Source organism: Pocillopora verrucosa, chromosome 11 (assembly GCF_036669915.1).
Source record: "Pocillopora verrucosa isolate sample1 chromosome 11, ASM3666991v2, whole genome shotgun sequence".
Lineage (NCBI taxonomy): Eukaryota > Metazoa > Cnidaria > Anthozoa > Scleractinia > Pocilloporidae > Pocillopora > Pocillopora verrucosa.
Genome location: NC_089322.1, coordinates 20376427 through 20399372, shown reverse-complemented (window position 1 = coordinate 20399372; position 22946 = coordinate 20376427). Strand labels below are relative to the sequence as shown.

The 22946-nt window shown below is 38.6% G+C and overlaps 4 protein-coding genes across 5 annotated transcripts; 2 read left to right on the top strand and 2 right to left on the bottom strand.

The window, feature by feature from the left end:
- Positions 1 to 227: 227 nt before the first annotated feature.
- LOC131772871 (archaemetzincin-2) lies at positions 228 to 2652 on the bottom strand. Its single transcript, XM_059088830.2, has 2 exons — positions 1890 to 2652; positions 228 to 495 (listed from the first exon to the last, which is right to left on the bottom strand). The coding sequence occupies exons 1-2, from the start codon at positions 2568 to 2570 to the stop codon at positions 229 to 231; spliced, it is 948 nt and encodes a 315-aa protein (XP_058944813.2). The 5' UTR covers positions 2571 to 2652; the 3' UTR covers position 228.
- Positions 2653 to 2736: 84 nt separating this feature from the next.
- Positions 2737 to 10824, bottom strand: LOC131772855 (cytosolic Fe-S cluster assembly factor NUBP2). Its single transcript, XM_059088814.2, has 11 exons — positions 10650 to 10824; positions 10131 to 10194; positions 9399 to 9482; positions 8281 to 8342; positions 7077 to 7180; positions 6449 to 6511; positions 5989 to 6017; positions 5818 to 5877; positions 4907 to 5112; positions 4584 to 4673; positions 2737 to 3731 (listed from the first exon to the last, which is right to left on the bottom strand). The coding sequence occupies exons 1-11, from the start codon at positions 10698 to 10700 to the stop codon at positions 3612 to 3614; spliced, it is 933 nt and encodes a 310-aa protein (XP_058944797.2). The 5' UTR covers positions 10701 to 10824; the 3' UTR covers positions 2737 to 3611.
- An 80-nt stretch (positions 10825 to 10904) lies between these two features.
- Positions 10905 to 21569, top strand: LOC131772867 (mitochondrial inner membrane protease subunit 2-like). 2 transcript variants are annotated; one of them, XM_066174605.1, is made up of 5 exons: positions 10905 to 11135; positions 11449 to 11555; positions 12497 to 12562; positions 13396 to 13498; positions 21279 to 21569. In XM_066174605.1, the coding sequence occupies exons 1-5, from the start codon at positions 10998 to 11000 to the stop codon at positions 21537 to 21539; spliced, it is 675 nt and encodes a 224-aa protein (XP_066030702.1). In that variant the 5' UTR covers positions 10905 to 10997; the 3' UTR covers positions 21540 to 21569. The 2 variants fall into 2 exon arrangements, with proteins under 2 accessions (XP_066030702.1, XP_058944810.2); XM_059088827.2 differs by lacking the exon at positions 21279 to 21569 and adding an exon at positions 13955 to 14287.
- LOC131772863 (cytochrome P450 3A24) lies at positions 15288 to 18667 on the top strand. The gene is made up of 2 exons (XM_059088821.2): positions 15288 to 15967; positions 17316 to 18667. The coding sequence occupies exons 1-2, from the start codon at positions 15358 to 15360 to the stop codon at positions 18284 to 18286; spliced, it is 1581 nt and encodes a 526-aa protein (XP_058944804.2). The 5' UTR covers positions 15288 to 15357; the 3' UTR covers positions 18287 to 18667.
- Positions 21570 to 22946: the final 1377 nt, after the last annotated feature.

Here is a 22946-nt window from a genome sequence, read left to right as displayed (position 1 = left end):
TGTTTCCGTGGACGCGGAGACAACGGCTGCAACAGTTGAGGAGGTCAATAGTTCGTTTTACTTTCGTGACAAGGTCACTGAGCAGAACTTTGCAATACTTTTACGACACCTAGCTATAATTATTATTAATCCTTTTTTTTGGGGGGGGGGTTTTCAAATCTGGTAACTTGGGGCAGGGGCAAGTTTGCTTGTATTACTATGTGTTTTGATGGTAATACACTGAAAAGTTCATGAAAGTTCTTTAATTGCTTTTTGTAACCAAATGGTTGCTCCTTGAAAGTTTTCATCTTCAACAGAGCTACAAAACTCCAGCAGTGCTTGATACCTCTCTTTCATATTGAATCCAAACCAGGATTTCAATTTGTGAAGACAGATAGGACATGAAAACATTGGACGGTTGTTAGACTCCTGAAGATGGTTGCTTCCATTCATAGCACATGAAAAGAACACACAGTGTTTTAGGGCAAACAAATGACATATCTCATGAGCCATGACCTATAAAAACAAGACAAAGGCATCAATTACCCTTAGCCCTGTGAGATACTGCTGCCCTATAAAAATATTTACTCTATTCCTGCTTTATTGCCCTTTAACTCCTGTGAGTGAGCTAAAAGAGACTTTGTCCTCACAATATCAGACAGAAAAGTGATGAGAATAAAGAAAATTACAAAATAATTCAAATAGTACGCGCACTCTAATTGGCCATAAAACCATTTTACATGAGCGTATGTAAACACGGTTTTCGTTCCTCTTTCATTAGTTATTTTATAAAAGAAATGTAAAATGGTTTCTGTGTTTACATAGCCTGATGTAAACACTTGGGAGGTTGGGAGAACACTTGATAAGCTGGAAACCACTCCGCTTCGCGTTGTGGTTTCCTGCGCTTATCTTGTGTTCTCCCAACCTCCTGCATGTTTACATCAGGCTATGTAAACATGGAAACCATTTAGGGAATTATTAGTTAATCCAATTCCAAATTCTCCAAACTAACATAATAAGAATTGTATGGTAGACAGTAAGGAGAATTACTAATAATACTGAGGTATCTTGGGAGTGAAAAACTAAATTAGTATAATTGTTTAATTTCACATCCCATCCTACCAAATTTCAGCTAACAACTTCCAGTTGAAAGCAAATTTGACTTCTGTCCAGTATAGTGAAGTTAGACAATGCACCTCCTATCTCCAAAAGCAACTACCTATGGCTGACAGTTCATGTGCTGTCAACTAAATGTGTTCATGCAAATTAAAAACTAGGGTGAAATGTTTTGCTTTGCTTTGGAGACCCAGTATCATAAAAACCCTTCATACAACCCTCCTTGCCAACATCCCACCAGACACCCTTCTGGTTCTTGTCCCCTGCCCTTCCCTCCACCACCCCACCTCCACCATCATTACATCACTTAATGTCTCAATTCTCCTATTCTGAGATAAAAAAAAATAGATTAACCCTTTAACTTCCAGATCAAATTTGTAATTTTCCTTACTGTCAACCATACAATTCTTAGAATGTTAGTTCAGAGAATTTAGTGTTGGATCAACTAATTATCCCCACATTGATACTTTTCTTTATTCTCATCACTTACCTGGTTGATATTGTATTGATATTGTAAGGAGAAATTGTATCTTGGTCACTCATGGGAGTTAAAGGGTTAAGGAGGAAATCATCTCCGGTCACTTTACACTCTAACATCAGTATGCATATTCTCAATGCTATTCCCTACACATTTCCTAAGGCGCTGACCAGGAGAATAATTCTCCTGGTCAGCGCCTTAGGAAATGATAATAATAAATTATTTATTTAACAACCAATTGTTTCTTGACGATCGTTTCCTTTATTCTCGCGAAATTAGATATTAGTAACTTTTAGGCGCTAAAGATCTAATATACCTTACAACTTCTCCACAACACAAGGGTACTCGTGTTGGATGACAAGGCTTTCGTGCTATCTTTTTCGTGAAAGAGTGGATCGTATCTTGCAAAACTGAACACTCCGACACCGGCTGAAGGTAAGGCCTGTCCGAACACATAATTCCAGCTCTCCCTCGGGTACAAATCCATCATTGTGATCCCCACAACGCAGAAAGCGTCAGAAGGCCATTTACTTTGGAGGTATTTATATATATCTGGAATTAATAGCTGCCTATGTCCGCCATGCCGTCGTGTCTTACACTTCAGTTCCGCTATGGAAACAGACGAAAGGACAACAACTTGAAAACCGGTGAAAAATACACTCGCAAATCGTTGTAGAAGCGATAAAAAGCTTTCTTTAGTGCCAATTTTATCCAGTTCTACTTCAGAGGTTGCCCATTTTTCTCCCAGAGGCACAAGATATATTTTTTTCTTCCTCTCTCTGACGGGCGAAATGACAGATTGAAATCTTTGCCTCCAAGAATCATGCGTCTCTTTCATTTCAGAGTGCGACGACAGCCAGTCATCTTCATCTGACTCTGGCAGAGCTGGAAACAAACTCCTGTTTTTTAGGCCCTTTGTTAAGAAGGTTTTCTCTTCCTTTGGAAGTCGCTGTAAGTTACCGAGATCACGAACCGTTGTTTTTGATGCAGTCGCCATATTGGATGTTTGGATAGTACTTCGGTCACGCAATATTCAAATTTTAAAGGCGCCTGGGATTTGGTAAACTCTCCTTGAAATCAATTCAAACTACGCGTTTGAAACTGAGAAATAAATAAAAAATCACCTCTGATTCTAACAATAGATACAGGTAATAGCCAGCATAACATCTGCCTTGTAGGAACGTGGACCTCCTATAAACATCATTACGTGCAAAACAACCTTTAGTAACGTAAGAGATAAAAAATTCAAACATCCTTAACCAGAGCAACTCACGATTGTTAGCTTGAGTCTTACGCTGCGATATGAAAGACATAATCACATATAAAGATCTCACTTTACTACCTTTATTACTTTATTTTCAAATTTCTAGAAATTTCTTGACAAAAATGGCCTCACTTCGGTCCGACTACGGTGGACATTTGTAGTAGCACTAACAAAAAATTACTAGACTTGAAATAGTTTTCAATCATTTTCCTAAATTATGCACTACTTGACAAATAGTCCGGAAAGTGCTGGCCATAAAATCCTGTAAAATATTTGAGTTACAACTGGCTTACAATTGGCTATACATAATTTATAAAACAATATCTTCAAACGCACATTATACAGGGATTTTTCAAATAAATTAAAAATATAAATAAACTGCTTATTCAACCATAATTTTAGTATTATTCATGTCTAAAATATTGCTATAATCTTTAAGATCCCCATAAAAATGAAACTTTAATTAAATATTAACATTCGCTTTACACTAGCTGTTCACAAATTTTAGTACCCGGCATTCGTTGTTTTGTCACACCACGTTCTATCCATTGCGTGACGAGACTAAACTCGCGTTCCCCATTTTGATTTTTTGGTTACTTTTTTGCTGCAATCTTATATCCCATGTTTTATCGCCACTCATAACTCTATAATATCAACACTTAGTCCCAGAGCATTTCAGATTACTGGATTTAAAACAATTTTGTTTAGATAAACTTGTGCGACAGTAAACGACCAGCAATCACCAGAGAGGACAAAATATAGGTCAAGATGACGTCATTCCGGTTTCGTCTTTCTGATTAACTTAGCTGCCAGAGACTGTAGCGCAGTTCCCGCGGGTGATTCTGGAAATGATTCGAAAATGTTCGAACCTTGTTCACAACAAACGCACAGGTTCTATGAAGAAGAGGATAAAAAAAATTTAAAAAAGTATTTCGAATGTAAGAAAAACTTGCGTGTCATGCAAATAATTTATCGACATAGTGGTTTCTGACAAGTTACAAAAACACAGTGAAACGTTAAAAACTCCCGTTTACGAGAGAGTATGAGTCTGAAAACAAATAAATCCCCATAGTTTCCTCGTTTAAGCGTATGCGAAATAGCTTTCCAAACCCAGGCCTCTCTCTCCCCAAGAGGCAGACATGTTCGGTTCACACATAAGTAAACTTTGTGCCACTAAGTGCGCATTACGATTGAGCGTCGTAAAACCAAGACTAATTGACAACCAATCAGAGAAAGGAAAACGTCACAAGAAGCCAATGAGATCTAAAATTCAAAACAAGCAAACTATATAAAGCGCGGGAAAACGCGAGTGACTGTGTCTCGATTGGTTTTAGTTTTGATCTGGTTGGTTGAAAAAAGTGGCGCGAGTTATCTGGACCAGTCACGCGGCGAGGAAAAGCAAAACTAAAGCCATTCCGAATTACTTTTGACACCCAATTGAAACTTGCTCTAAAAGAAGTTCTATTTTTACAGAGTTTGAGAGAAAATGACTTTTGGGTTTTTTCATTCCACGTAGCTGGTTGCGTATAGGTTTGACTGGTCATCACAAAATCAAAACAGCATCAGTATCAGTATCGGCATCATGGTCATCGCCATCGTTGGCATGCATCATGTCAACGAGACGAACAACATCAACAACACCAATGACTACAGTATTATTATCATCATCACCATCATCATTCACAGCAACAACAAAACGTCACTATCATAAAAAATTACTACAATAAGTTTTTTTTTATATAATACCTGATCTAACGGGATTTTTGCAAGGAGACGAAGACCATTTTCACTTGCGAGTCTTTCAGCGCCACCAGAAGAAAACAGGTTCGAACATTCCTGAACGTTTATCAACAGAATGAAGCAATTTTAACAGAGTGAGTTTATTCTTAAGTTAGTGAAAAAACATAAACCATAACTGCTTCGTAACTCAAACTACACAGAAGATATAAATATAATTAGCACCTTGTAAAGGTTGATTGTTGGCAACTATCTCAAGGGTTGTGTTGACAAAAAAAACCCTTAGGAGCAAGCGTAAGCAGTTTGTGACATAGCTTAAATACTTAACATACCTGACAGTACGGACAAACAAAGCCACTCATATTTTCCACGATGCCTAACACTGTCAGATCCATCTTTCGGCAAAAATTCAGCTCCTTGCGGATCGTTGCCAACGCAACCTCTTGAGGCGTCGTAACCACGACAGCTCCATCAGGATTGACGTTTTTCAGTGCTTTGACAACAGTCAGATGCTCATCTGATGTACCGGGTGGTGTGTCTGTTAAATAGAGAATAATACATGGCGCGCGTAAATAGAGAATTTCTCTTCGAGTGTTCAACTCGATATCTCACGGGTGAGCTGATGAAAACCCGAAGTGAAAACAAACAAACTGCTTGAAGCGTGGGAAAATGCGATTGACCAAGACGCGATTGTTTTTAGTTTTGCATTTGATTGGTCGAGAGAATGGCCAATCACAGAGCAAAGTTAGATATAACCAAAGCAATTGCGGATTACTTCCGGTACTCAATTGAATAATAGTTTCCTCTCGCCCAGTTGTCAGCCCCAGGGTCTTCAAAGACGTCATATCCTTAACAACAATTGAGAGTTTTTGTCTGGTTTTGAAAGTTCGTATTGAGAAAGAATCAAATACCTGATAGGGTCAAATTTTGTCTTCCAATTATATGAACTTTGTAATGGGCCTTGCTAACCATAGAATCTCTTTGGCTCAGAGGTAGAGCATCAGCGCGAGGAATGTGAAGGTCTGAGGTTCGATTTCTCATGGAACTTTTTCTTTGTATCTCACTCGAGACAAGACGAAAAACATCCTTCTCCATTTATTTACGATACCGAGCTCAAAATTACCATCTTTCATATTCTATTTACAATTAAATCGTTGGTACTATCTTTTCCCGCAGCCCCTCAATATTCAGACTAGTTAATTTCCACCAAAAAAAGACCTAAAAACTGCATACCGTAACTTACCAAATATAAGAAAGTCGAGGCGACCCCAAAATGTGTCTTTCATAAACTGCTTGATTAGACCTAGAACGTTAAAAAACGTAACAAATATATATAAAGAAAGAAAAGAAAGGCCTTTTTTTGTAGGTTATTAAAAGCCTTACAAGCGGGAGCCCAGACCGACAAGAACCATACCTGTTTTCCGCGGTCCGCGCCATATTATCCTAAAGTTCATTGAAAAAAAATTCGTCAATGCTTAAAAGAATGTTGCTGGAATGTGACAAAGAAAAAAGAAAAATGAACTTTTTACAGATTAAAATATAGATTAAAAAACAGCTTACATTTCAATAATAAAATAGCATCTTATGATCTATGAATTGAAATATTTATAAAAAATTTTCTTTCTAGAAAGGCTAAGGCTTTTTGTGTTTCTGATCTCCTTTGGTAAAGAGTTAAATATTTTTACCCAACTGTAGGCAAAAGCCCTTATAAGAGGATAAGAGTTGAGGAAACTAAGTATATACTAAGTTCTTTGCCTAAGAAGATGTACTTCAACAATGCTGACACAGTTACATTTCTGCTCTAACGCATTCAATTCATAGCTATTTACAACTAATACTAGACTATACATACATGCACATTTCCAGTAACTTACACATTGTCTGTCTTTTGCAGTAAAGAACCTACTGACATAACTTTTACACCAAAATGAGGCGATCTGAAGGTGGAAAAAAGACACTAAGTGTACACATCCTATAATTCATACAGAAGCTGTTCCTAATATAAACTTAAGTTATTATCTCAGATGCCATTGATGACTGTACTGACTCCTACTTCAGGAACTTTGGAACAATCAAAAAGGCATCCGCAGAGAGGGAGATGCTAATAATGTCAACTGTATTGCAATTTACAGTATTATATTTACTCTTCCCTGTTGTATTGTCCTGTCTTTACTTTGGGTTGTTTTGTGTTGCATTTTGTCATAGTGTGCAGCAGCAGATCCAGACCTTGAGCTGAGTGGGAGGGGGGCCTTGGTTTTTTGTCACTTGCCCTGCCAGCTTTTCTTCCTTCTGCAATTCTTATTTATTTTTTTTTTTAACTGAGCCCCTCCCTTAAATCCGCCACTGGTGTGTTCTACTGTATAACCATGTTTTCTTGGTTAGTACTGTAAACTACAGAACCATGTTTTATTTGCTTGGATTTACAGCAAGCATGCTTTGTGTGAAAAAAAAAAACAACAACAGCAACCTCAAACTCTGTCAGAAGTATGTATTCATTCTTACTTCAAAGGAGTCCATCCATATGGTGAGTTAATGACTTGTTGTCCTTCAACTGCCATTAGCTTTGGTACACTTGGACCACAAATGTCCAAGTCCACTAACCCCACCTAAACCAAAGTTAAAATTAGTCCCAATATACCAAATGTCATTTAAATAAAGTGAATTTGGGTCAAACATATTTGTAACTACCTTAAAATTTGTATTTCATTTCATTAATAAAAAATTATGATTGTGATTGTTTTAAAACCAAAGAAATACAAATCAACCTAGTCTGAAATCATTTTAACCCTCTAACCGATAAGAATGACTAGAATCTAATTATTGATCTCCTTACAATATCACTCCTGAATCACACATCGAGATCACAAGAAAAAAAAGAAATGATCACCAGCCAAAGAAGAACTTGATTGTTATACCAAATTCTCCTTGTCAGCAGCTTAGGGAATGTATAGAGAACAGTACGGAGAATATGCATATTGATGTTAGGGTGTAAAGGGTTAACCTGAATTTCACTTTGACCAGCAACATGTTCATTGTATAGTTAATGTATCCCCTAAGAATTTATTTGGCCACTGTATTTGTGATGTATGGTGGAGTGTATGTAGTTTGAACTCTTAAGAAAAGTGGCTTATTTCAAGTACAAAACTGAGAGGTTGAGTTGTATAATGTTTCCCACAACATTGACATTAAAGTGCCACTAACCCTGTCAATTTTTTTTTCATTCAAATAAATATCCTTCTTTTACTGATCAGAGAAATAACTACTGGAATTAAATAAAGCCTCTCAATACTACAATGAGTTCAAGCAAAACAGACTGTATATCCCTCAGTCAAGATATAAAAATTTACATGACTGCAAACTACCTGGTTTTCCATTAACCCTTTACAACCTAACATCATCATACATAATCTCCATACTGTTCTCTATACATTTCTTAGGGTGCTGACAAGGAGATTTTGCTCAACAATCAAGAGCTCCTATACTTGTTGATCATTTCCTTTATTCTCATGACCTTAATGTTTGATTCAGGGATGATATTGTAAGGAGAAATTAGATGCTTGTCACTCTTAAGGGTTAAAGGTTATAATAAGTAGTTTTGACATTTATAATACTTCTGTCCTTGTACACAGAAACACATAAAAAATATTTTCTGTGTACACAGGCTCTACCCTTACTAGATGTAGTATCTCATGTCTTATAATGTTACCTTTTGGCCCATGTTAGCAAGAGCCATGCTAAGATTAGAAGCCACACTTGATTTACCAACTCCTACAAAAATCCAGATTTAAAGACAAACCTTTACTGATTAATCATGTGGTTTGTAATTTTATTTTGATTCCTAATTGTGCTGTAGAATTCCAATGGGCTTAGAATGTGTAACCCTGTTGGTTGGAAGCTAGTTACAAAATACTATGCTAAGTATCCACCTGCAATATCTCCCAATTTAATGATCACACTGCTTGGATTTTGGAAATTTCGAGAAAGATTACCAGGCTGGTAAGTTGTAAGGAATTTTCAGCCCTTCCAACTCCTTCAGTCTTGGCCATAACCTTTTCCCATTACTTAACCCTTTCACTGCCAAGTTCTAACTAGTAATTCTCCCTTCTAGCTGTTACGCATATCCTTGTAGATTAGTTATGAGAATTTGGTGTTAGATCAAGACAACAACTTCTACCTGATAAGTTTGAATATTCTCATTAGCTGTTTGCAGGATAATGTAAGGATATTATCAGAAGAAGTTTCATGTTGATCACCTCTGGGAATTAAAGGGTTAACCATGCAAGAAAATGGGCAGCTTTAGTAATGAATTAAGATGGTTTACGACAATAATTATGAACATGTACTTTTTCATTTTCAAATTGGTGTAATGAGTCATAAAAAAGAAGTAAAAATTTGAAACAGGAGTGAAACTCAGATATGGTTTGATGCTACTCTGGTTTAAAGATTTAATGAGTGAAACTGAGAAGTTACAATTCATAGACCTAATGTTTTGACACTCCCGTCTGGTGCCTTCATCAGGGGTGATCTAAACGCTGCAACAAGAGGTCCTTTATGATAAGACAGGTGAAAGGAGGAAGGAGTCAATCCTAGATTCAAATATAATGAACTAGGAAACTAACTTCAATTTGATTGACTTAAAATAGTATATTGCAGTACCGTGTACAATTTATTGCAGTTTAAAGTGATAAGTGAATTCAACCAGCTTGATTTGTATTTCCTTTGTTAAGAATTATGGTAACATATCCAGAACAAAGGAAAATCAAATCACACTGGATTTGAATCATTATGATCTGAAATTAATTCAAGACTACAACACATTATTACCCCCTTTTCCTGATAAAATAAGAATCTTATGTTTGACTGCATTCATTCGCAAATCAATCATCTCTTGATCTGGGTCCAAGACACCTGTTGATCAATAAAAAATGAGTTTTAGGACTTTTAACCCTTTAACTCCCAAGATCTCATTAGCAATTCTCCTCACTGTCTGCCAAACGATTCTCATTAGGTTAGTTTGGAGAATTTGGCATCGGATCAATTAGTAATCCCATAATTTATATTTTTCTTTAATCTCATCACTTGTCTGCATAGTATTGTATAGATATAGTAAGGAGAAATTCTGTCTTGGTCACTCATGGCACGGGAGTTAAAGGGTTAAATGTATCTAGTAACCAAATTTTTCCTTTCTTCACATATACTGTACTTCAATTTTTTCATGGCCAAAAACTGATGTTTGATTAGATTTAGAGCAATCAAAAGAGGACTAATTTCAATTTGCCCCCAGTGATTTTAATCTATAATTTCTTTATCATATTTCACTGTTGAGACACCAGCTAGTAAAGAGCTTTCCTCAATCTGAAATATTTTCATATAGGGGAATTCAATCTTTTCAAAGAAATTATGATGTGTGTCAGAGAATAATTATTATATTTAAAAAACAGGCCTAGCTAGCTGTACAGTGTTCTTATATTTTTGTATAATTTGTAAAATGTAAAATGGAACCAAGTTAATGGTGTGTGTATTATTTTAAAAATCCAACGTTTGAAAACAATCTACCTTGTTGACTACAGAGATACTGTCCTGGGCATCCTTGACATACAGCAGCTTTACCTGCCAGGGACTGATAAAAGAATATTATGGTAATCTCATTGACTAGACTATACCTGAAGCCACTCTTTAGGTGCAGCTTGTGTAATGAAAAGTTGCCTGGCACCATCATTGTATTTTCTTCATCACACTTTCCAGGAATTATTATGAAGGTTCTTCCTGAAGATCTACACAGTATCAATCACTCAATACTCATCTGAAAAATATCTTTCGCATGGGTACCCTGGGTGTGGCATAGTGTGACCTCCATCCCCCTTCTTTGAAAAGGCCCATTTACACCCCAGTAGCTTCTACGCCCCTGAGAAGCATAAGCAAGGTCCATACCATTATTGAGGGTCCACTTATGATAATGGTAAGGTCAGTATTATGTTTCTGCCGAGCGATTAGAAGGACGTAAGAAGACCAATCACCTCCAAATTATGGTAGGTTGCTACAAATTTAGATACCCAAGTTGCTAGAATAACTCACCGTCTGTGAAGGACATCCAATCGCAGTTGCTTTATCACCATCCGCCTCCATGTTGAGTTAAGTTTAAAACAAAATGATACTTTCTTCTGATGAAACCATTTTAAAACTCGACCAATCTTAACTCAATTCAACGACCTTCAAATAAACGCGCTTTCCGCACAAACCTCATGCGCCATGTTGAACGCGCAGCTTCAAAGGACTGGTACGAATGATACTAGTTTTGTTCCCAGGCTATTCTCGTTCTTGAATGCAAGTCGGAAAACAACATGGAGGATCTATCGCTCACATTCTCAAAATACGATAAACTGACTGGTAGATTTCAGTAACGGCACATTTGAATAAATCGCTATGGTTTACCAGAGAGTGAGACCATACATAAATGTTCTTGGAATGTTTACCCGTGGTTTTGTCATCGGTGTGCCTGTGGTTATCACATTCGTGGACTATGTTGGAAGCGTCAAAGGTGTAACTGGCATCTCTATGCAAGTGAGTTTCAAGAGTACTTTCCGTTACATTTAATTTCCTTAATTTCTTATGCGTATATCTCAAAATTTAAGCTCTGAGAATTTGTTGTTGTATTCTGAGATTGAAATTTTTTGTGTTATCACTTTTTGTTTGAAAATGTGTTGATATTGTGGAGAAAAATTACTCATTGGTCACGCATGAAGGAGTTATAGGGTTAAGATTTGGTGTACAGATTCTCTTACAATATGCCATATAAACGGAATATAAATATTCTATATTATCAGTAGTTCATTAATTTTGTTAATTAGTAGTTATTCACTTTTTTTCTGCCCAGCCGACCTTAAATCCCAATCCACGTAAAAGTAGTGATGTAGTGCTTGTCAACAGCTGGGCTGTCCGGCGATTTGAAGGAATTAACAGAGGAGACATTGTTACTTTGACGTAAGTGAAAAGTTCTACAGTTCAGTGTAAACAAAGACTGGTATGAACATTTTAGGCTTCTTATGTGAAAGCCTCACATTTGGGTGAAATTTTAATTACTATTATTTTTACTGACAAGGCCAGGAAGACTAATTTACTTTTGGATAAAAGAATAATGATTATGCTCACAAATTTTAATTACTGTTATTTTTACTGACAATGCCAGGAAGACTGATTTACTTTTGGATAAAAGAATAATGATTATGCTCACAATATTTGAAAGAAGTCAGTACCATATTTCCTTGAATAAGCACCTGGGCTCTTATTAAAAATTTTGGCTCAAATGGGGGGAGGAATAAAATGGCAGGAGGGTGTTATTAAGGCTATATTAAGTGGAAATACAAACAGGTTTTCTTTGTGATGATTTTAGATATATGAAATTCATATATTTGCACTGTGGTGAAGAAACAAAATTTAGAGATCCTCACAGCTAAGAACACTCTTATTTTCATTTCTTTACCGCAGTGCAAATATATGAATTTCATATATCTAAAATCATCATTCATCACTTGGCTGGTTTATTTGGACCCAACACATTGACTAGTTGGCTTGTTAGCTCAGTTGGTAGAGCGCTGCACCGGTATCGCAGAGGTCATGGGTTCAAATCCCGTACAGGTTTTCTTTGTATCCTAATAACTATTTAAGGAAGTGAGGGGGAGCCAGAAGGGGGGTGGGCACTATTTGAGGGGAGGGGGTCTTGTTTAATTTGATGGCCGATAGGGTAGGTGCTATTTCAGGGGAGGGGAGGGTGCTTATTGGAGTGTGGGTGCTTATTCAAGGGAATATGGTGAGTTGGTTTAAAATTGACCTAGCAGGAGGCATTCCAATTGGCTATTTACAAAACACAGCTACAACATGATTGTAATTGCTATAATTTCCCTTATTATTTTATATAAACCTAGTGATCCCACAGATCCTGATGCTGCCTTAATAAAGAGAGTTATAGCTCTAGAAGGCGACCGTGTAAGGTGAGTTATGATATGATTTTAAAAAGATACTACTGTTTCTGTATTCACTCTCCTGCAAAAATGTTGACACTTAGGAACTGCTTACAATAAAGGATAAGACCCTATGACCTAGTGGGTCAGATGTACTTGATAACCATCACTATTAAAAACTAGATCAATGGATAATGCAATTCAAGAGTTTCATTGGCCTAGCCATCATTTGTTATGAGCCATTATACCACACTCCACAAATATGGTAAGTGTATGCATCAGTGCAAAATTAAACCGGAGCTAAAAATTGTATTTATTTATCTTTACTTTGGTTTTATTTTAATAAAACAATTATTCCACTTGTGCTTGTTGTATATGAGATGATGTCAACTCAGCCCTACAGGCCTGGTTGGATATCAATTATCTCTTATCCTACGTGCGCTTATGGAATAATTTTATATTATTTCTCCAGAAAGTTGTACAGGATATATATCTGATATCCTAGCTTGATCATTTATTTGCCCCCCCCCCCCCCCCCCAGGGAAAATATGGGGCCTTGAAAAACTTGAGCTGGTGAGAGGTCTATAGGGGGACTGGCACTGATAATTATTAGTGCCAGACTCCCTGGCAAATTTCCCCAGCTTTTCTCAAATCTTCCTGCTGTGGAGAATCGTGCATACTGCAGGCTTGATATTGAGGGCCTGCTTTCACTGATATCCTAATTATCTGGTTTGTGATTTGACTGGCATCTTTAAATTTTGCCAACGTATATGTACACTACCATTTACCTTAATGGGCTGTGACCTGCCATTGTGTTAGGATGTTCATTGTTGAACAATAATTCCTGTTTCTCTGTTTTGTAGAAGCATTAACTACAAAAAGAAGATTGTGAAAATTCCAAAAGGACATTGCTGGGTGGAGGGTGACAATCACTCTCATAGTCATGACAGCAATTCTTTTGGACCGGTGAGTTCTGTTTTCTGTAGTTGTTGTTGTTGTTTGTACTATTTTTGCTATACACAGATCCTTCAAGTATCCAGAGGGGCTTTCATAGAGTTATTGACTTGCTTCATAACTTGGAGCTCACGGTGTTTATACAGTGTGCTACTGTGAGGATTTCATTGTTTCACTGTGACGTTTTGAAGCACTGAAGGTCGCATTTTTATAAATCTTGAAAGATTTTATAAGTGGTTCTTCCCTTCGAAAACCCCAGCAGAAGTCGTTATAAGAGTCGCGTCTTTCTATACTCAACTTGTTTTGCTTTTCATTCAATAAGCCTTTTTAAATTTGATCCGTGTTATATTTTATTGAGCTCTTTGAGACGGGAATTCTTGGAAGTTCGTGTTTTTCCTCATTTCGTTTTTAATTTGTTTGCCTTTTGCAGACTACTCTTTTGATAACTTGTGTTGTAATTTTCGTCAGGTGGCTGTTGGATTAATCCAAGGAAAAGCGACTCGCATTGTGTGGCCTCCCAAAAGATGGCAAAGGTTGGAGAAGATCACGTGCGATGAAAGACTCGAGCTCCAAGGAAAATTTTCAATTTCGGAAGAAGAAAAGACCGGTGAACATTCGATCAAGCCACAAGTTGATAAAGAGAACGGAATTAGTACGGCGTGTAGATCTTACAGCTTAGTGGACGATTCTGGTTCTGTTACTGAATTCTCATGCGACTTGAGCAGTTGACCCATAATGGAAACTTAGGCGAGATTGATTTTAGCATTTAGAAAATAAGAAGGACTCGAATTTCTTCAAGTTCTTATTGGTGTTTCTCATTCGTTTTTCAACTCCTGGTCTCGGTTGTTCGAAGGTTGGATAGCGTTACCCACTGGATAAAACTCTATCCGGTGGATAACGCTATAAGTTTTGCTATCACTTATCTGCCGGATAGCGATTTATCCGTTGGATAGCGTTATCCGCCCTTTATACAACTGGACCCTCATGTCTTGAGAGGGACCCTTTTTTTTATCAAGTTAATCCTTTTGTTTCACGGCACTGTACTCTCGACTGTCCTGCTGACAGTTTTACCCCGTGTGAACGTAGAGTTCAGGCGACACAATTTTTTAAAAACAAAGGAAAAAATGTGTGCTCGCCAACGAACAATCTGGTCTCTTATATAGGATCATATATATTATGCTCGGGAATTCGAACATTATGCTGTGAGGGTCACCCCGGAAAGCAGCTGTATGTCAAAATTGTGTTCAGGATTTTGCTCTATGCTCTATGTAATAACTCAATTTAAGAACGCTTAAGAGCCCTTCATCTCACGTCCTCTCCTCCCTGCCACCGACAGGTTCAACTTACTAAGGATAAACAAGATATTTTATTGGACCAAATTCTCATGCTTCTCATATCAATATATTGTTGAGTACACGAGTTAGAAACCAGGCCTTAAATGCAGGAACCTACCCCCAAAAAATTACTAAATAAGTACCAGAAACGGCACTTGAGACGTTTTTTTCTGAAAACAATCCTGAAACTTCATTAGAAAAGTTCTACAACACAGTTGAACGCGAAAGTGTGGCGAATTTCTGACATAAATCAAGGAACGTATTGAAGGAAAAAACCATTGTCATTCAGGATAAAAATCTAAGGTGCTAAATTGGTAAAAACTGCACAGGCGACTTTCCTCAGAAGACACGAAAACTTATGGGCTCAAGAATTTATTTATTTGTTAAATTTTTTTGCGTAACGGAACAGCAACCATTTAGAAACGACAACGTGAAAATGCTGACGTAGCACTCGGCCGGGTGCATGACGCAGCACTGACAACGTGGATATGGTCACGCAAACCGTGCCATATCCGGCAACAAATCAATTTGTCACGCATGATCGCCGCGCATAATAAATATAACCGCATTTTAGTTCCAACAGTGGCGTTTTCGTCTGGACAACAGAAGGCAACACCCCCAATGATGGATTCCGTCCTCCAGTATGTGCATAACATCGACATTTACACATGGTTGGCGTTAATCTTTGGTTTTTTAGTGCTCATCTATTGGCAAGGTTTGCGCCGATACAACTCGATTCTTGGCGGTTCTCCACTCCCGGGTCCAAAACCGTGGCCTTGGATCGGTAATCTCCTCGATATTTTCAAATATGGCGGCATTCACAAGATGTTCCTTAACTACTTCTACAAGTACGGACGAGTATACAAGTCGTGCTTTGGTCGCTCACCGATTATTGTCGTCACTGATCCCGAAATTGTCAAGCAAATTTTGGTCAAGGATTTCCACAAGTTCCCAAATCGACCTGCTTTCATCAAACCCAGACCACCTCTGAACTCGGGATTGTTCATCGCTGAAGGAGAGACGTGGAAGCGTATAAGAACGACTCTAACTCCCACCTTTACCGCCAACAAACTGAAGCAAATTGTGCCGATAATAGAAAATGCCTCGGAGAAGCTTCATGCCAAAATGGAAAAGTTCTCCGAAACGGGTAAGCAGCCGTGAAACCTTTATTCATTCTTTGTATCAATTACGTAACTAGGAATATTCGTGGCTTAATATTTGGTATTCAAAAAATATGTTTTATTTTCGCAAGATAAAATTGTGTGCTGTCAAAAATTTGTTACCATCGCTAAATTTATCGGAAACATTTTGCTCGTCACGCCGGATTTAAAGTTACTTTTGTTGTTTTTAAGCACAAGCACAACCTACAAGGTTTTATTTATTTAGGAAGAGCTATCAAAAAGCTAAACTTGCAACAATACACGATAAAATTAGAGAAATAATCTTTCAATTAAGGGTCGGCTGTATTAACGTCGGTATAAAACACAATTCAATATGTGAGGCTGCAATGCCCTACTAAGCCTTTTTGTGAAAAAAATCTGCATTTCGCAGTTGTCTTTTTCAAACATCTTTTGTTTAGACGGACTACAATAACAGTTGTCCTTGCGAACGAATACTGAATAATTTACCCAGCATGTCACGCCTTTTTGTGAAAAAATTTGCATTTCGCAGTTGTCTTTTTCAAGCATCTTTTGTTTAGACGGATTACAGTAACAGTTGTCCAAGCGAACAGATACTGAATAATTTACCCGGCATGTCACGCTTCTGTAATGTTTCTTACGGTAACTGCCTATTGCATCTTAATATCCACCTGTAGGTTCTTCGCCGCCTTTTTCTCCGATTCGTGATTGACATTAAGCACTAAGATTTCAATGACGTGTTATTTTACCAAAATATCACCAGTTTTGATTAACCCTGACAAAAATTGGGAATTAATTTTGCGAATGTCACGCAACCTTTTTTTATAAAAATGCAGTGAACATGCTTTTACATCTAATGTACACTTTTTTTTTTAGTTAGAAACTTTTTATGAGGACGTTCAGGCTGAGATTAAACGAAACTTTAAGAACATACTTAGGCTGAATGTCAATAAAGAAGGCCGTTATATTCAACCTAGGCCCCAAACTAAGACGTGTAAATCCCTACTTACTCGAGTATTCTTAACCCAGAATTTCGAATATGCACGAACTCGGTCTCACCAGTAACTCTAGTGAAAATTCAACCCCATTATAGTCAATCCAGCGGTGAACATGCGACTCAATCAAGCGGCACATCTCAATTAACCTATTGCCTGTCCTATCGCTAGGAAGTAGACCCCCCCCCGCGGGGGAATCGGTTAGCACAGTTTTCAGTGGGAGGGGGAGGGGAGATCAGTCGTTGCCAACAGAGTATAAAAGGGGGTATTATATAAATCCCTCAACCCCTAGTTCTTCCCCCTCCCCCCCCCCCCGATAATCAGTGACCGGTAACTTATTTCCATTTTTGTTTTTCGCTAGGTGAATCAGTAGATGTCAACCGTCTCTTTAGTCTCTTCGCTTTAGAAGTGATCATGAAAGCAGCATTTGGCTTTGACACCGATGTACAAATGAAACCAGACCCAGAATTTGTTGAAAAAGCCAAAAACGTCTTTAAAACACCCATTTACATTCGAGTGTTCTCCGTGTTTCCATTCTGGACCTACCTCAGCCGCTTCTTCAGCATACTACAGAACGCAGATTATTTCGCCGCCTTGGCAAAAAGCATGCTCGATCAACGAAGCCAGCAGGGTTCAACGGGAGTTAGAGACTTGGTTCAGCTTATGCTGGAAGCCCATGAGACCACAATCGATGGAGTCAGCAAGTTGAGTGATAATGAAATCATGGCTCAATCCATTACGTTCTTGTTGGCCGGCTTCGAGACTACAGGGAGCACTTTGACAAACGCCGCATACCTCCTTGCAGCCAATCCAAAGGTTCAGAATAAGCTCATTGAGGAGATCGACAAAGCTGAAGAAGCCCGTGGAAGCACTCCCCTTTATGATCATGTGCAAAAACTCGCGTACTTGGATCAAGTCATCTCTGAGGTTCTTCGCCTTTGTTCCCCAGCTTTTAACCTAATCCGTCGCTGTGACGAAGACGCGGAGTACAAAGGTATCCGCATCCCCAAGGGAGTTGAAGTCAACGTTCCGTCTTATGTGCTGCATCGGGACCCGGAGGTATGGGAGAGTCCCCTGGAGTTCAACCCGGAGAATTTCTCCCCTGAAGCAAAGGAGAAGCGGAACCCGTATTCCTTCCTCCCGTTTGGAACAGGTCCACGTCAATGTATGGGAATGCGTCTTGCTCTATTGGAGATCAAACTCGCTTTGCTAAAAATCCTGCAACGATTCAAGTTTGAACGCGCCCCAGAAACCGTGGCCACACTGGAACACCGAGCTGTGATTCTCATGGCACCCAAAGATATGATATATCTCAAGATAAAGGCACGTTAAGTTTTTACATAAAAGAAACGTTTTTCACTAACTATATCTGCTTGTAAATGTGTTGCATTATTATCTTACAGACAAGCTTCTTTGAGGATCCATACTCAGATATACACCTTATTCTATGGTTTAACATGTAATAATAAGCTCGAATATTTTGCGAATCACTCGGTATTATTCCGTGCCCTATATTTAGTTCGGGGTCGTCCGATTTTAATTTGTTAATCACTCGTACGATTACAGACCGAATGGGACTCCAATCGGTCCCATTACCATTGTGGTGTAATGATGGTGTTCAGTATTCATGTACAAAGGCAAGAAATGGTCCGTCAAAAGGGATCAGCTCTGGTTTTTAAACATGAAACATGCAATAAAGTTTAACATTTATAAGCTTACTGGTCCATTAATACTACAGTTCACTCCGATTTCAATTAAGGCGACGAGGAGAATTATTAGGGACCTTGCGTAAACCACAACGGTGTCGGCAACGACGACGTGACAAAACGAAATATATAATGGGCAGAACAATGGTTCAGCACGTGCGTTTTAAAACTGTGTACATCTCGTTGTTGTCCTCTGCGAAACAACTACGTGAAATCACCAGAATTTGCGAGGTCTGCAAACGGAAACCGCGACGGCAAATTATTTTGATTTCCATTTTGAACTCAAAGTTGCCAAATATATACGTTATGCTGAAGTGAGGTGTGACGCCGCACAGTAAACTTGCCAAATATTGATTCATTCTTTTAATCGACGTTATCCTCGGCGTTGCTCTCCTGACTGCCTATGGTCCCCTTAACTGCTTTAAGACGGAAGGTAGGCTCGGTTTCATAAATACCCTAAATGAGTGTCGTGGCACCCGTGATTGTCCCATTGTATTCCTGGGGAGAGAGGGGAATCGAGAAAGGATGTTTTATTATTATTGTTATTATTATTATTGATATCAATAGTAATAATAATAATAATAGAATCGGTAGCGAACCAGCAAGATTTTAGGATTAGAACTTTTAATATTCTTCACATTACTATTATTACTTAGCTATGTGACTTTTTATTGCGACCCTCGACCAAGCGACATACTTTTGTAATTTGGTAGAGAATTAAAAACATGGATGACTGTTTCAAAGAGCATAGGGTTAAATATAGACTGGACCATTGGACCCTGGGACCACTGGACTATTTCTTGGACCATTTTTTTAGATCCTTTTTTGGGCCTTTTTTTCTTTTGGACCATTTTATCACGGGGGGGGGGGGGCAGACCATAAGTGCTTAGGGAGGGTTGGGAGGCAGACTGTTGTTACTGAGGGAGGGGTGTAGGACGGACTAGTAGAACGCAGGTAGTTTTGGGCGTTTGTTGTGTTAGTAAATGCTGCAGATTAATGGAGTTTTCACTGGATCATACAAATTATTGTGAGCGGTTTTTCGACTGACTATTTTTATGCCAAATTTTTGCGCTGGGCCTCAGCGCTTCTTTATTTTTTTGTCAGGCGAACGCGAAACTGGCACCTAAACACTGGACTATAATTGTTATTGAAAACAGTCACCAATTCCTGTTTTTGATCCTCTACTGTTGAGTCATGCGTGTCTTTTAAGTCGACTTGTGCCGGTGCCAAATGATACTCACGGGTTATCACGAATCATCCATCAGTTGCTTCACGTTTCCCTTCGTGTAAACAATAGGTCATTAAATTTAGCAGGAGCCCATTACTGGACTCCTGAATTTAGCTACCTTCCTAACCCCTCTGAGAGAGGTTCAGAGGGGCTTTCATGATGTTATTGACTTGCTTCATGACCTGGAGCCCACTGTGTTTTTACAGTGTGCTACTGTGAGGATTTCATTGGTTCATAGTGACGCTTTGAAACGCTGAACGTCGCATTTTGCAAATCTTGAAGATTTTGTAAGTGGCTCTTCCCTTCGAAAACCCCAGCAGAAGTCGTTATAAGAGTCGCGTCTTTTTATATTCAACTTGTTTTGCTTTTCATTCAACAAGCCCATTTTAAATTTGATCTGTGTTATATTTTTATTGAGCTCTTTGAGACGGGAATTCTTGGAAGTTCGTGTTTTTCCTCGTTTGGAGCTTTCAAACTTCAAATGTCGAATTGAAACTTAAGCGATTTATCTATCTGCTCTGGGGCGCCTCGTTTTCTTCAGGGGATGAGGTGACACATGTGCAGTCGACTTTATCGCCTGAAGGAGACTTGCAGCATGGGGTCGAAACGTCGGGATCCATTGGTGGTGACCACGCTTGGTTAGCTCATGTTGTAGAGCGCCGGAATTCCGTGCGGGAAGTCGACGGTTCAAGCCCCATATCGGAGCAACACTCAGAGTTTTAAAATAACTGAAAAGAACGTGCTGCCTTTGCTATGACATCTGCAAATGATTGGACATTCTAGTCTTCTCGGATAACGACGTAAATAAATAGATAAACCGCTAGCTTTGTCCCCAGCATCTTCTCTGTTCTGGTTGGAAAGGGACAACAGGGAACCCACGCTTTGGTAGCAAGGGACAACAGGGAACCCACGCATTGGTAGCAAGGGACAACAGGGAACCCACGCACCCATCCTGGCAAAGAGTAGGGAACATAGTCTCCAATGTTGTGGGCCCGGCCCTGTTATTGTTTATACAGGCTCCCATTTGAACCAGCTTTCACCCTTTACACCCTAACATCAGTATCCATTTTCTCCACACTGTTCTCTATACATTTCCTTTGGTACTGACAAAGAGAATTTGTTTAACAATCAATAGCTTCTTTAGTTGGTGATCATTTCCTTTATTCTCATGACCTCAATGTTTGTTTTAGGAGTGATACTGATGGGGGAAAATAGCTACTAGTCACTCTTTGGAATTATAGGGCTAAAGCCGAACTGGGCCAGCTTGAGGCAAATGATAAAACTTCAATACTGGTCCATTCACCACGATACGTGGCCGCAAAACTTGTTTTTAATTTGTTTGCCTTTTCTAGACTTCTCTTTTGATAACTTGTGTTGTAATTTTCGTCAGGTGGCTGTTGGATTAATCCAAGGAAAAGCAACTCGCATTGTGTGGCCTCCCAAAAGATGGCAAAGGTTGGAGAAGATCACGTGCGATGAAAGACTCGAGCTCCAAGGGAAATTTTCAATTTCGGAAGAAGAAAAGACCGGCGAACATTCGATCAAGCCACAAGTTGATAAAGAGAACGGAATTAGTACGGCGTGTAGATCTTACAGCGTAGTGGACGATTCTGGTTCTGTTGCAGAATTCTCATGCGACTTGAGCAGTTGACCCGTAATGAAAACTTAGGCGAGATTGATTTTAGCACTGATTAAGAAATAAGAAGGATTTTAATTTCTTCAAGTTCTTATTGGTGTTTTTCATTCGTATTTTAACTCCTGACATCTTGAGAGGAACCCCTTTTTTCATAAATACGAATACGCATGCCCGGTGTTTCACAACGCGCTTCCTACATATTTATCTGTTGAGTTAGAACAGCTACAGAAACGTGCCATGCGAGTTATTTTTCCGTTTGCTCCATATAGCGACGCATTAAATCAAGCCAACTTGGAGACGCTCTCCCAACGCAGGCAGTCTATCACAACTAAGCTTTTTGATTCCATCACCTGCAACTCAGACCATAAACTGTATTAGCCCCTGCCTCCTCAGAACAACTGTGAACTCAATTTGAGACGAAAGAGGAAATTTAATGTTCCTCTGGCTAAGACGAAGAGACTCATGAATACATTCATATATAGTAATTGTAGTTAATCTGTGTACATTTTTCTTATACTTTTCTCATACTTTTATTAGATTTTACTATTGTAACGATTAATCTAATTCAGCTTTTGGCTGCGATTTTAATCAGAATAACTGACTATCGTTAAAAAAAAAAACTCTTTTTCATCAAGTTAATCCTTTTGTTTCACGGCACTGTAGTCTCGACTGCCCTGCTGACAGTTTTACCCCGTGTGAACGTAGAGTTCAGGCGACACAATTTTTCAAAAACAAAAGGAAAAATGTGTGTTCGCCAACGAACTATCTGGTCTCCTATATAGGGTCATATATATTATGCTTGTGAATTCGAACATTATGCTGTGAGGGTCACCCCGGAAAGCAGCTGTATGTCAAAATTGTGCTCAGGATTTTGCTCTATGCTCTATGTAATAACTCAATTTGAGAACGCTTAAGAGCCCTTCAACTCCCTTCCTCCCTCCCTGCCACCGACAGGTACAACTTACCAAGGATGAGCAAGATATTTTATTGGATCAAATTCTCTTGCTTCTCATATCTACATATTGTTGAGTACGCGAGTTAACTACAAGGCCTTAAATGCAGGAATCTACCCCCAAAAAATTGCCAAATAAGTACCAGAAACGGCACTTGAGACGTTTTTTCTGAAAACAACCCTGAAACTTCATTATGAAAGTTCTACAACACAGTTGAACGCGAAAGTGTGGCGAATTTCTGAGATAAATCAAGGAGCGTATTGAAGAAAAAAAACCATTGTCATTCAGGATAAAAATCTAAGTTGCTAAATTGGTAAAAACTGCACAGGCGACTTTTCTCAGAAGACGCAAAAACTTATGGGCTCAAGAAAATTTATTTATTTTTTGAATATTTTTGCGTGCGACGGAACAGCGACCATTTAGAAGCGACAACGTGAAAATGCTGACGTAGAACTCGGCCGGGAGCATA

What these genes read in the sequence shown, in the direction of transcription:
- LOC131772871 (XM_059088830.2), bottom strand. Translation starts at nt 2,570, where the DNA reads ATGGCGACTGCATCAAAAACAACGGTTCGTGATCTCGGTAACTTACAG. An exon ending in TGTTGTGGAGAAGTTGTAAG is followed by an intron (nt 496 to 1,889) that starts GTATATTAGATC and finishes TTGTTTTTATAG; the next exon opens with GTCATGGCTCATGAGATATG.
- LOC131772855 (XM_059088814.2), bottom strand. Translation starts at nt 10,700, where the DNA reads ATGGAGGCGGATGGTGATAAAGCAACTGCGATTGGATGTCCTTCACAG. An exon ending in TATGGATGGACTCCTTTGAA is followed by an intron (nt 6,512 to 7,076) that starts GTAAGAATGAAT and finishes TTCCACCTTCAG; the next exon opens with ATCGCCTCATTTTGGTGTAA. An exon ending in TTGTTTGTCCGTACTGTCAG is followed by an intron (nt 4,674 to 4,906) that starts GTATGTTAAGTA and finishes ATAAACGTTCAG; the next exon opens with GAATGTTCGAACCTGTTTTC.
- LOC131772867 (XM_066174605.1), top strand. Translation starts at nt 10,998, where the DNA reads ATGGTTTACCAGAGAGTGAGACCATACATAAATGTTCTTGGAATGTTT. An exon ending in TAACTGGCATCTCTATGCAA is followed by an intron (nt 11,136 to 11,448) that starts GTGAGTTTCAAG and finishes TTTTCTGCCCAG; the next exon opens with CCGACCTTAAATCCCAATCC. An exon ending in CTAGAAGGCGACCGTGTAAG is followed by an intron (nt 12,563 to 13,395) that starts GTGAGTTATGAT and finishes TCTGTTTTGTAG; the next exon opens with AAGCATTAACTACAAAAAGA.
- LOC131772863 (XM_059088821.2), top strand. Translation starts at nt 15,358, where the DNA reads ATGATCGCCGCGCATAATAAATATAACCGCATTTTAGTTCCAACAGTG. An exon ending in GGAAAAGTTCTCCGAAACGG is followed by an intron (nt 15,968 to 17,315) that starts GTAAGCAGCCGT and finishes GTTTTTCGCTAG; the next exon opens with GTGAATCAGTAGATGTCAAC.